Here is a 13,097-nt window from a genome sequence, read left to right as displayed (position 1 = left end):
GCTGTTAAAAGGAGAGTTTGCTCTGAATTTGTCCATCGCCAGCTAAACCAGTAAGACTTAGGACGTTTCTCAATTTTAGGTTGTAGTCCCCAAATTTCTGAACTGTGCTACTGAATCTTGACAGAGGGATTATTTTGTAGATAATTTAATTCCCACAAAGGGACGTGAGCCCGGACTGATGATAATTTACTTTATTTTGCAGGAAGGATGCCAGTGCTGCGCTGCTCAGTAACTATGAGGTAAATAGCTTTGGACTATTGTGTTTTCCTCTCTGATCGTTTACCCTTTGCTTCTGAAGATTATTCAGTTAGTTTTGGTTAGAAATGACTGAATTCATTTAGATTTGCCACTTTAAAATAGGAGAGATGGCACCATCTGGTGGACCTTGGAATAGTCTTAGCTTGGTAAATTATATACAGTAATTCAGGGAAGCTGGGAAGCCTTTAGTTTACTGTGGGCAACCTTCTCCAAATCCCAAAGATTTTAGATCTTCATTTGGGATGCCTTCCTGTGATGGAAGCATCAGTTTTGGAACTGTTTCTGTTTGCAGAAGTTTTCCATTAAAATACTTAACGCCCTTTCCTAATTACCACTCTTTAGCTGTAAAATGCTTTTATAAGTTATTATTTTGATCCTCATAATAGTCTCATAAGTTTTAACACCTTCATTTTGGAAGTGAGAGTTTAGTGACTCACCATTACGAATAACTTAGTAGGAAGTAACAGGTTTGGAATTTGGGGGCTTGAGGATTGGGTTGCTGGGGAAAGAAAGGAAAGAAGTTGGTGAGAGGGAGGAGAGAACATTATTTTTGCCTACCTTCTATTTTGCCTGGGTGTTGTTTGGTACTAGCAAAACTATCTGATAGGTTAACTCCAGGTATAGAAAAAACCATTCATATATTCACTGTCCATTTTTCTTATGCCAGAGTCTAAACTCAGGAAGACTTATAGGAGATTTGAGTCTCCATTTTGTGATATATGTAGAAGGTAGTAGATTTAACCCAGTGGGCCATATTCTTTTCTTCCTAAAGGTTCATCTTAAATGGTTGCTGCTCATAATAGGAAGGAAATGGTTGTTGGTCAAGCCATTGGCTTTTAGGAACCTCCTTCTCCAGCTTAGACTCTGGACAAGGTGTGTAGTGTTTTATCCATTGGGAAAACATTGCATTAATTGGGTCTCATGCCCCTATTTCTGAAAGGAATGACAGGCAGGGGAGGGGTTGCTTTTTATCTAGTCACTACTGTGTTTATGATCCTATGCTTTTCTCAGTTCTCTGGTATAATCTCTAAAACAGGAGAGAGATTTCCTCCCTGACCCTTCTTAGCACTAATACACATGTGTTTCTACCTTGTGGGGAAAATTTACTTCTAAAGTTATATAGCATTTTTTCTTTCTTTCTTTTTTTTTTTTGTAAACTACTTTTATTGCTTGCTTCATAATTTTTCTTTTCCAGAAATAAAATAGATTTTCATGTTAGAGAAGCAAGATCTTTTTTTAAAAAATTATTTATTTATTTATTTTTGGCTGCGTTGGGTCTTCATTGCTGCACACGGGCTTTCTCTAGTTGCGGTAAGCGGGGGCTAATCTTTGTTGCAGTGCGTGGGCTTCTTACTGCAGTGGCTTCTCTTGTTGTGGAGCACAGGCTCTAGGCACTTGGGTTTCAGTAGTTGTGGCTCGCGGGCTCTAGAGTGCAGGCTCAGTAGTTGTGATGCACGGGCTTAGTTGCTCCGCGACGTGGGATCTTCCCGGACCAGGGCTCGAACCCATGTCCCCTGCATTGGCAGGCGGATACTTAACCACTGCTCCACCAGGGAAGCCCTAGAAGCAAGATCTTTTAAAATATATATATATATTTATTTATTTTAGGAAAATTTTTTAAAATTCAGGTACAGTCAGCATACAACATTATATTAGTTTCAAGCATACAACATAATGTTTCGATATTTGTATATATTGCAAAATGATTACCACAATAAGTCTACTTAACATCACTCACCATACATAGTTACATAATTCTTTTTTTCTTGTGTTGAGAACTTTTTAAGATTTAGTCTTTTAGCAACTTTCAAATATGCAATACAGTATTATTAACTGGTGTTGCCATGCTGTACATTATATCCCCATGACTTACTTAGTTTATAACTGGAAGTTTGTAACTTCTGACCACCTTCATCCAGTTTGCTTACTCCCCCCGCTGTCTCTGGCAACCATTTGTTCTCTGTATCTATGAGTTTGGTTTCTGGTTTCGGTTTTGGTTTTGGTTTTGTTTTAATTTTTGGCCATGATGCGTGGCATGCGGGAACTTAGTTCCCTGACCAGAGATCGAACCCACGCCCCCTACAGTGGAAGCATGGAGTCTTAACCACTGGACTGCCAGGGAAGTCCCTTTTTTATTTTCCTTTTCTTTTTTAGATTCCACGTATAAGTGATACCATGCAGTATTTGTCTTTCTCTGACTTCTTTCACTTAGCATAAAGCCCTCAAGTGCCATTCACGTTGTCACAGATGGCAAGATTTCATTCTTTTTTATGGCTGAATAATATTCCTTTGTGTATATATGCCACAGTTTCTTTATCCATTCATCTGTAAATGGACACTTTAGTTTATTTCCTTACCTTGGCTATTGTAAATAATGCTGCAGTGAACATGGGGGTGCATATATCCTTTGAAATTACTGTTTTTGTTTTCTTTGGATAGTTACCCAGAAGTGGAATGGCTGAATCATATGGTAGTTCTATTTTTAATTTTTTTATGAGCCTTCATACTGTTTTCCATAGTGGCTGCACCAATTAACATTCCCACCTATAAGTACACAATGGTTTCTTTTTCTCCACATCCTCCTCAATATTTATTTCTTGATTTTTTTTTTTTTTTTTTTTTTGCAGTACGCAGGCCTCTCACTGTTGTGGCCTCTCCCGCTGCAGAGCACAGGCTCTGGATGCGCAGGCCCAGCGGCCGTGGCTCATGGGCCCAGCCGCTCCATGGCATGTGGGATCCTCCCGGACCAGGGCACGAACCCACGTCCCCTGCATCGGCAGGTGGACTCTCAACCACTGTGCCACCAGGGAGGCCCTTCTTGACTTTTTAATAGTAGCCATTCTAACAGGTGTGAGGTGGTAATCTCATTGTGGTTTTGATTTGCATTTCCCTGATGATTAGTGATGTTGAGCATCTTTTCATGTACCTGTTGGCCATCTGTATGTATTCTTTGGAAAAATGCCCATTTTTAAATTAGATTGTTTGTTTGTTTTGCTATGGAGTTGTATGAATTTATATATTTTGGATATTAACCCCTTATCAGCTATATGATTTGCAGATATTTTCTCCCATTCAGTAGGTTGCATTTTGTTGATGATTTTCTTTGCTGCACAGCAGCTTTTTAGTTTGATGTAGTCCCACTTGTTTATTTTTGCCTTTGTTGTCTTAGCTTTTGGTGTTAAATCCAAAAAGTCATTGCCAAGACCAATGTCAGGGAGGTTACTGCCTATGTTTTCTTCTTGGAGTTTTATGGTTTCAGGTCTTACATCATCAAGTCTTTAATCCATTTTGAGTTAATTTTTGTGTATGGTGTATATAGTGGTCTAGTTTCATTCTTTTGCATGTGGCTGTCCAGTTTTCCTAACACCATTTATTGAGGAGACTATCCTTTCCCATTGTGTATTCTTGGCTCCTTTATCATAAATTAATTGACCATATATGTGTGGATTTATATCTGGGCTCTCTATTCTGTTCCGTTGATCTCTGCATCTGTTTTAGGCCAATACCATACTGTTTTGATTACTATAGCTTTGTAATGTAGTTTGAAACCAGGGAGTGTGATGCCTCCAACTTTGTTCTTCATTCTCAAGATTGCTTTGACTATTCTGGATCTTTTGTGATTCCATACAAATTTTGGGATTGTTCTATTTCTGTGAAATATGCATTTGGAATTTTGATGAGAATTGCATTGAACCTGTAGTTTGCTTTGGGTAGTATGGACATTTTAGCAATATTAGTTCTTCCAATGCGTGAACATTTATGTGTGTCTTCTTCAGTTTCTTTCATCAGTGTCTTATAGTTCCACCTTACAGGTCTTTTGCCTCCCTGGTTAAATTTATTCCTAATTTTATCTTTTTTGTTGCAATTATAATAAATAGGATTGTTTTCTTAATTTCTCTTTTAATAGTTTGTTATTAGTGTATAGAAACATAACAGATTCCTGTATGTTGATTTTGTATCCTGCATCTTTACTGAATTCATTTAATCTAACAGTTTTTTGGTGGAGTCTTCAGGGATTTCTATAAGTAATACCATGTCATCTGTAAATAGTGACAGTTTTACTTTTTCCTTTCCCATTTGGATGGCTAAATTTTATTCCTTTTCTTGCCTAATTGCCCTGGCTAGGACTTCCAATACTATGTTGAATAAAAGAGGCAAGAGTGGGCACCGTTGTCTTATTCCTGATCTTAGAGAAGCTTTTAGCTTTTCACTGTGGAGTATGATGTTAGCTCTGGGCTTATCATGTATAGCCTTTATTATGTTGAGGTATGTTTCCTCTATACCCACTTTGTTTAGAGTTTTGATCATAGATGTTGAATTTTGTCAAATGCTTTTTCTGCATCTATTGAGATGATCATATTATAGAAAAATTTACTTTCAAATACTTAGAATATTGTTTTTGAGAGCCGAGGAGATCAGTTATATGGTGTGTATTGGTAGGAAACACTTGGAATAGTTTATGTAAACAAATGAATTTGCACTATTTGACTTAGATAAAAGAGCATTTTTATTTTATTATTATTTTTTAAATTTATTTTAATTAATTAATTAATTAATTAATTAATTAGGGCTGCGTTGGGTCTTTGTTGCTTTGCGCGGGCTTTCTCTAGTTGTGGCGAGTGGGAGCTACTCTTCATTGCAGTGCACTGGCTTCTCATTGTGGTGGCTTCTCTTGTGGAGCACGGACTCTAGGCACACGGGCTTCAGTAACTGTGGCACGTGAGCTCAGTAGTTGTGGCTCATGGGCTCTAGAGCACAGGCTCAGTAGTTGTGGCGCACAGGCTTAGTTGCTCCATGGCATGTGGGATCTTCCCGGACCAGGGCTCGAACCTTTGTCCCCTGAATTGGCAGGCAGATTCTTAACCACTGTGCCACCCGGGAAGCCCAAGAGCATTTTTAAAAAGTCACATTCTTCTCAGACTTATCTGCTCTAATGCAAGAGTTTGGGGGAGGGCTTATGAGAAGAAAAGAGATATTATTCTCTTTATCTTTTAAAATCATTGACCTTGGAATAGATAAATTTCTCAAATTTATTTATGGAAATCTTTTGTATATCTCTTCCTAGGTGTTCCAGTTACTAACTGATATGAAAGAGCAGCGTAAAGAAAGTGGAAAGAATAAACACAGTTCTGGGCAACAGAACTTGAATACTATCACGTATGAAGTAAGCCTAGGTTTTTGGAAGGTCTACCCAAACTACCATTGAAGGGGGTTGGTTTATTTTGCTGATGACTGGCCACCGAATCATGAGTACCTATTATCTGATTTGAGTAGGTTTACTGTAACCCAGTTTTTATCCTGTTTATAGAAGTGGAAAGAGTTTGGCCAATTGCGAGTGTTAACCAATTGCAAAGTCAGAGGAGAGAATAATTAAAAGTCTGCCATCACTTCTAATACCAACTACAAGGCGGGGAGCCCCACGACCACCCTCAGGTTCAATAATTCACTGGAAGTACTCACGGAACTTGCTAAAAGCTATTATATTCACCGGTGCAGGTTATTACAAGGAAAAGATACAGATTAAATTTGGCCAAGGGAAGAAGCAAATGGGGCAGGTGCCAGGAGAAATACCAAATGCAGAGCTTCCATTGTTCTCTAATGTGGAGTCAGAGCACATTGCTCTTGAAATCAGTGTGTGTTAATACACACAGAATATTGCCAACCAAGGAAGCTCGGCCAAGCTTTGGCGTCCAGAATTTTTATTGGGGCTCCATTACCTAGGCATGATTGAATGATTGATTGCCTGTGTAATTCATGTTAGCCTCCAGGTCTACTGATACTGCATGACCCAAAGCCCCTACTCTAAGTCACATTGTTAAGACCGTCCAGTAGGACATAAGGCCCCCAGGCAAAGATACTCCTATTAGATATAATGTTCCAGGAGTATGGAGATTACCTCCCAGAAGCTGAGGGCAAAGTCCAAACTCTCTGTTTTAGCGAAACCAAATTCTTTATTACAGAGAAAGTGATACTTTTTATGGTAGAAAACTTAGAAAGTACAAAAAAGCATAAAGAAGAAATCAAAAGTAATTCATAATCTTAATATCTAGTTGATAGTTTGTTGCATTCTCTCCCAGTCTTATGCTTAAGCTGTTGTATTTGTTATATGATGTTTGATTTTTGTATCTGTCATTTTGTTTTTTCTTGTTATTTGCTTTCAATTTTGATTTTGTCTTTAAAGAGGTTTAGATTGAACTCTTTTTAAATTTATCTTTTCAAAGACATTTTTAAACTTGCATTAAGGTATCATAATCTCTTTTAAAGAAAATGAGGAATTTAACACTTTTGTCACCATTCCTTCCCATCTGATTTTTTTCATTTAATTGTGTGTTTAGAACCCTACAGTTCATTTATTCATTTGTGTTCTTTCACATTATATAGTTCATCTCTTTCAAAGAAGAAAAAAAAAGATGGTTGGTAATTAGTTTTATACACATTTCAAACTATCAAGCACCCTTAACTACACAGTTAATTCGTTTATGCTCACTATCACTCTATTAATTTTTTTAAATTTAATTAATTAATTTATTTTTGGCTGAATCGGGTCTTTGTTTCTGCACGTGGGCTTTCTCTAGTTGCAGCGAGTGGGGGCTACTCTTCATTGTGGTGCACGGACCTCTCATTGCGGTGGCTTATCCTGTTGTGGAGCATGGGCTCTAGGCACGCAAGCTTCAGTAGTTGTGGAGCACAGGCTCTAGAGCACAGGCTCAGTAGTTGTGGACCACGGACTTAGTTGCTCTGTGGCACGTGGGATCTTCCTTGACCAGGGATGGAACCCATGTCCCCTGCACTGGCAGGCAGATTCTTAACTACTGCACCACCAGGGAAGTCCCCACTCTATTAATTCTTAAGTTCTTGCTTTTAATTTTTGGTGCCTTAAGGAAAGTTACTTTGGTAATAAATGTGCCCTTCTCATTTCGTGATACAGAGTACATGGTATCAGTGTCTTATTACTGATGCTGTTAACTTTGATCACTTGGTTAAGGTGGTGTCTGCCTGGTTTCTTCACTGTAAAGTTACTGTTTTTCCATTTCCATATTCTGTTAATTAGCAAAGACTCACCTAGTCCAGCCCACATACCAGGGGAAGGGGAATAGGCTTCATCTCTTAAGGGAGGGATATTAAAGAATTTGAGGACACACAATAAAACTAGCACAGTAATTAATAAATATTTTGGGGAAGCTGCTTTGAGACTATGCAAATATCCTACTTCTTAAGCTTTTGCCGATTAATTTTAGTATTCATTGGTGGATCCTTCCTGCAGTAATTATTCCTATGGTGCGATTGCCTAATGGTGATTTATTTCCCTCATTCTTTCTATGTTTAATTGTTAGAATTCTTTGTAAGAAAGAGTTGTTCCTTCTAATCCATTTATTGGGTCATTTATATATGGACTTATGGCTATTTATTTATTCTTTGGGTTCCCTGTCTATAAAAAATTGATACATGATAACACAGTTGTCAGACTGAGTTTTTTCTTTAAGATCAGAAAAGCTTTATTCTAAAATTTCAGTAATCTTTTTGTTCTAGCTACTGGTTTTATTTTTGAGGAATTCCTATTATATGAAGATTGACTCTGCTGAAGGCATTTGTTTTACAAAAGATTTTTGAAGCAAAATTTTAGAATACTAAATTATAGCCATTGCCTTCTCTTTTTGTCATTTGGGGTTGTTTGTCGTATGCTTGCCTTTCCCTTTTTTTTTTTTTCTTTTTGTAGACATTAAAATACATATCAAAAACACCATGCAGGCACCAGAGTCCTGAGATTGTGAGAGAATTTCTCACAGCGGTGAAAAGCCACAAGTTAACCAAGTAAGTAAAAATAATCTTAAGTGGGAAAAGACTGACACATAATGAAAATGATAGCTTATAAAAGTCATCCTCAGCAACTGTGTATTTATATTAGGTTGGGTTTTGAATTGTAATCAGTACACAGGGCGTAGGGTCATGGTATTGTATAAATTGATTGATTGATTGATTGATTGCTGCTTTGGGTCTTTGTTGCTGTGCGTGGGCTTCTCATTGTAGTGGCTTCTCTTGTTGTGGAGCATGGGCTCTAGGCTCGCGGGCTCTAGAGCACAGGCTCAGTAGTTGTGGTGCACGGGCTTAGCTGCTCCGTGGCATGTGGGATATTCCTGGATCAGGGATCGAACCTGTGTCCCCTGCATTGGCAGGCGGATTCTCACTGCGCCACCAGGGAAGTCCCAGGGTCATGGTACTGTAGATGAAACAACTGAGACTTAGGCACTGGGATCCTTCTAGAGCCAGAAACAGAATGTAGTGGCCTTTTTAATCTCAAAAATCTTTCCCAAAAATCTTCCCATAACCCCTTCCCAGCATTCAGACTAAATTGGTTGAAAAATGGGATTCACAAATTGAAGTGCTTTTTATAAAGTTGATGAATTAAGTCATTTGACATTTGTGTTTGTTTGGGGCAAAAATGGCTTGATAATATTCTGTCTGCTCTTCTAGTGCCCATTTACTTTCTTGGTGACTTTCTTGAATAAGTTAAGTTTGTAGGAATTAAAAACATTAAGAATTAGATGAAAAGTTTCCATGAGAAGAGAACTAGCCCATGTCTTTTAGAATTTACACTAGAGCTGATAAATCCAAAAAGCTTTTGTCACTCATTGAGAATAATAATTTTCTTTTGGAGGAAACATTTGGTGTTAGTTCAGGTGCACAGTTGATACACTATCAGTAAACTAAGTGCCCTTCTCCCCTTGCCTCTCTTCTCTAAATGAACTCTGAAGACAAACATCTTTCAAATGTGTGCATATGTGTGCTTGTGTGTATGTGTACAGTTTGTTTTATTTTTGTGAGAAAATACACATAACATAAAATTTACCATCTTAACCATTTTTTTAAATTTATTTTTTTTTTTGGCTGCATTGGGTCTTTGTTGCAGTGCGCAGGCTTCTCATTGCAGTGGCTTCTCTTGTTGCGGAGCACAGGCTCTAGGCGCACGGACTTCAGTAGTTGTGACACATGGGCTCAGTAGTTGCGGCTTGCAGGCTCTAGAGCACAGGCTTAGTAGTTGAGGTGCATGGGCTTAGTTGCTCTGTGGCATGTGGCATCTTCCTGGACCAGGGCTCGAACCTGTGTCTCCTGCATTGGCAGGCGGATTCTTAACCACTGTGCCACCAGGGAAGCCCTACCATCTTAACCACTTTTTTTTTTTTTTTTTTTTTGCAGTACGCGGGCCTGTCACTGCTGTGGCCTCTCCCATTGTGGAGCACAGGCTCCGCACGCGCAGGCTCAGCGGCCATGGCTCATGGGCCCAGCCGCTCCGTGGCATGTGGGATCTTCCCGGACCAGGGCACAAACCCGTGTCCCCTGCATCGGCAGGCGGACTCTCAACCACTGCACCACCAGGGAAGCCCCTTAACCACTTTTAAGTCTACAGTTCATCTGTATTAAGTATAGTGTTCACATTGTGTGTAACCAATACCCAGATTTCTTTTTTTTTTAATTTATTTGGTTGTGCTGGGTCTTTGTTGCAGCAGGCGGGCTCCTTAGTTGCTGCTCGCAGGCTCCTTAGTTGCAGCTTACCGGCTCCTTAGTTGTGGCTCACAGGCTCCTTAGTTGCAGCATGCGAACTCTTAGTTGTGTCACGCATGTGGGATCTAGTTCCGTGACCAGGGATCGAACCTGGGCCCCTTGCATTGGGAGAGTGGAGTCTTCACCATTGTGCCACCAGGGAAGTCCCCAGAACTTTTTAAATCTTACAAAACAATCTGTATACCATTAAACAACTCCCCATTTCCTGCTCTCCCCAGCCCCTGGCACCACCACTCTGTTTTCTATTTCTGTGGATTTGACTATTCTATAGACCTAATGTAATTAGAATCATATAGTATTTGTCTTAAAAAAAAAGTCTGAATATTATTTAATATTATTATCTTTTTATTTTAACCATTTTTAAGTGTGTAATTCAGTGGCATTAGATATATTTAATTGTTTTACATCTCTGCCATCCATCCACAGGACAGTTTTTCATCATGCAAAACTAAAACTCTATACCCGTTAAACAATGACTCCCCATATTCCACATCCTCTAGCCCTGGTAACCACCAATTTGCTTTATGTCTCGTGAATTTGTCCACTTTAAGTACCTCATATGAGAATCATACAGTATTTTTTATTTTGTGACTGGCTTGTTTCATTTATTATGTCTTCAAGGTTCATTGATATTATAGTATGTGTCAGATTTTCCTTCCTTTTGAAGTCTGCATAGTATTATATTTTATGTATATATGACATTTTGTTTATTCATTTATCAACTGATGTATACCTGGGTTGTTTCCACCTTTCGGCTGTTGCACATAATGATGCTGCTATGAACATGAATGTACAAATATCTCTTTTGAGACCCAGCATTCAGTTCTTTTGAGTATATACCCAGAAGCCAAGTTTGCTGGATCTTATGATAATTCTATTTTTAATTTTTTGAGGAACTGCCATACTGTTTTCCATAGTGTCTGCTCCATTTTACATTCCCACAAACAGTGCACAAGGGTTCTAATTTCTCCACATCCTCGTCAACACTTCTTATTTTATCTTCTCCCTTTTGTTACAGTTGTTGTATTTATTACATCTATATATGTTGAAAATAGTGTTTAGCAGTGTTTTATTACTTACGTTCTATACTTCTACATATTTTAAAGAACATAAGAGGACAAAAACAGTCTTTTATATTTACCCAGAATTTTGCTATTTCTTTTGCTCTTCATTCATTCCTGTTCCATGTTTACTTTTTATCATTCAGCCTGAAGAACTTCCTCTATCGTTCTTTTAGAACAGGCCTGCTGGCTACAGTTTTCTTTCAAATGAGAATGTTATTATTTTCTTTCATTCCTGAAGGATCGTTTCACAGGGTTGAATGATCCTTTCTTTTAGCACGTTAAAGATGTTAGTTCAGTGTCTTCTGATTGCCGTGGTTTCTGACGAGAAATCTGTGGTCATGCCAATATGTAATGTATTGTTTTCCTCTGACTGTTTTCAAAACTTTTCTTTATGTTTGGTCTTTGAAGATTTGATTATGATTTTTTTTTTTTAGTTTATCTTTGCTGAGCTTCTTGATTATGTAAATTTTTGTGTCTTACCCAATTTGTGAAGTTTTGGGTCATTGTTTCTTTAAATATTTTTTTTCTGCCCCAGTGTCTTCCTCCTTTCTTTTCAGAACTCCAAAGACACAACTCTGATAATTGTTCTATAGTCCCCAAGCCTCTGTTTTTGTTGTTGTTGTTTAAAGACAAGGAAACTTTTTAATTGAGGTATGGTTGATTTACAATGTTGTGTTAGTTTCAGGTATACAGTATAGTGATTCAGTTATACATATATATATTCTTTTCCATTATAGGTTATTACAGGATACTGAATATAGTTCCCTGTGCTATATAGTGGGTCCTTGTTGTTTATCTATTTTATATATACTAGTGTGTCTGTTAATCCTAAATCCCTAATTTATCCCTCCACACCTTTCCCCTCCTTTCCCCTTTGGTAACCATAAGTTTGTCTTCTATGTCTGTGAGTCTTTTTCTGTTTTGTAAAAAAGTTCATTTGTATTTTTTTTTTAGATTCCACATATAAGTGATATCATATGATATTTGTCTTTCTCTGTCTGACTTACTTCACTTAGTATGATAATCTATTGGTCCATCCATGTTGCTGCAAATGGTATTATTTCATTCTTTTTTATGGCTGAGTAATATTCCATTGTTACACACACACACACACACACACACACACACACACACACACCACATCTTCTTTAACCATTCATCTCTTGATGGACACTTAGTCCCTTCTGGGACTCCCAAACCGTATATGTTGGTCCACTTCTTGGTGCTCCACAGACCTCTTAGGCTTTGTCCACTTTTCTTTAATCTTCTTTTTTTCTGTTCAAGTTCATCGATTCTTTGTTCTGCCTGTTCATATCTGCCTTCAAATCCCTTTAGTGTTTTTCATTTCAGTCATTGTACTTTCCAGCTCTGGAATTTCTTTTTGTTTTGTTTGTTTGTTTGTGTCTCTTATTGATATTTCCATTTTGTTTATACATTGTTTTCTTTACTTTCTCCACATCTTCCTTTAATTCTAGGAGCATCTTTTTTTTTAATTAAAAAAATTAATTAGCTAATTAATTTTTGGCTGCGTTGGGTCTGTTGCTGTGTGTGGCTTTCTTTAGTTGTTGTGAGCGGGGGCTACTCTTTGTTGTGGTACACGGGCTTCTACTTGCATTGTTTCTCTTGTTGTAGAGCATGGGCTCTAGGCACACAGGCTTCAGTAATTGTGGCTTGTGGGCTCTAGATCACAGGCTCAGTTGTTGTGGTGCACTGGCTTAGTTGCTCTGCGGCATGTGGGATCTTCCTGGACCAGGGCTCAAACCTGTGTCCCCTGCCTTGGCAGGCGGATTCTTAACCACTGCGCCACCAGGGAAGCCCCTCATTCTTGGAGCCTCTTTAAGACAGTTGTTTTAAAGCCTTTGTCTAGTAGACTGGCCATCAGGTTTTTTTTAAGTACGTTTTCTATTGATTTATTTTTTTCCTTTGAATGGGCCATACTAAACTGTTTCTTTGTTTACCTTGTGATTTCTTGTTGAAAACTGGACATTTGATCTAATAATGTTGTAACTCTGGAAATCAGATTTTCTTCCTTCCCCTAGGCTTGCTGATTTTTGTTTATTGTTTGCTATTTTTGTCTTGTAGGCTGTCTCTGTGCTACGGATCAGCTTGAGGTGTAAACCCAGGGTCTTCTCAGGTCTTTTCTGAGTGTGCCTCTTTCCCTAGGCATGCACAGTCACTCTGATTTTTCCCATATATGCAGTTATTTTTGAATGT

At 38.3% G+C, this 13,097-nt stretch overlaps 2 protein-coding genes across 7 annotated transcripts in view; one reads left to right on the top strand and one right to left on the bottom strand.

Annotated features, from left to right (window-relative positions):
- The window catches only part of SEPTIN14 (septin 14), a gene marked incomplete at both ends in the record, with an annotated part of 568,759 nt that overhangs the window by 406,444 nt on the left and 149,218 nt on the right, over positions 1 to 13,097 (bottom strand). The gene's annotated exons all lie outside the window — the stretch shown is intronic.
- The window catches only part of CRCP (CGRP receptor component), an 83,981-nt gene that overhangs the window by 49,558 nt on the left and 21,326 nt on the right, over positions 1 to 13,097 (top strand). For 3 of the 6 annotated variants that reach the window (XM_082645152.1, XM_082645153.1, XM_082645154.1), the window contains exons 2-4: positions 203 to 239; positions 5,324 to 5,422; positions 7,976 to 8,070. In XM_082645152.1, the coding sequence (XP_082501278.1) occupies positions 203 to 239; positions 5,324 to 5,422; positions 7,976 to 8,070 (231 nt within the window). The remainder of the gene's footprint in view (positions 1 to 202; positions 240 to 5,323; positions 5,423 to 7,975; positions 8,071 to 13,097) is intronic. The other 3 variants (XM_082645155.1, XM_082645156.1, XM_082645157.1) reach the window with 2 other exon arrangements.

This window comes from Mesoplodon mirus (genome assembly GCF_964341445.2).
Source record: "Mesoplodon mirus genome assembly, chromosome: 15".
NCBI classification, from domain to species: domain Eukaryota; kingdom Metazoa; phylum Chordata; class Mammalia; order Artiodactyla; family Ziphiidae; genus Mesoplodon; species Mesoplodon mirus.
The sequence above is the reverse complement of the archived record's forward strand: the minus strand, read 5'-3'. Positions and strand labels throughout refer to the sequence as shown.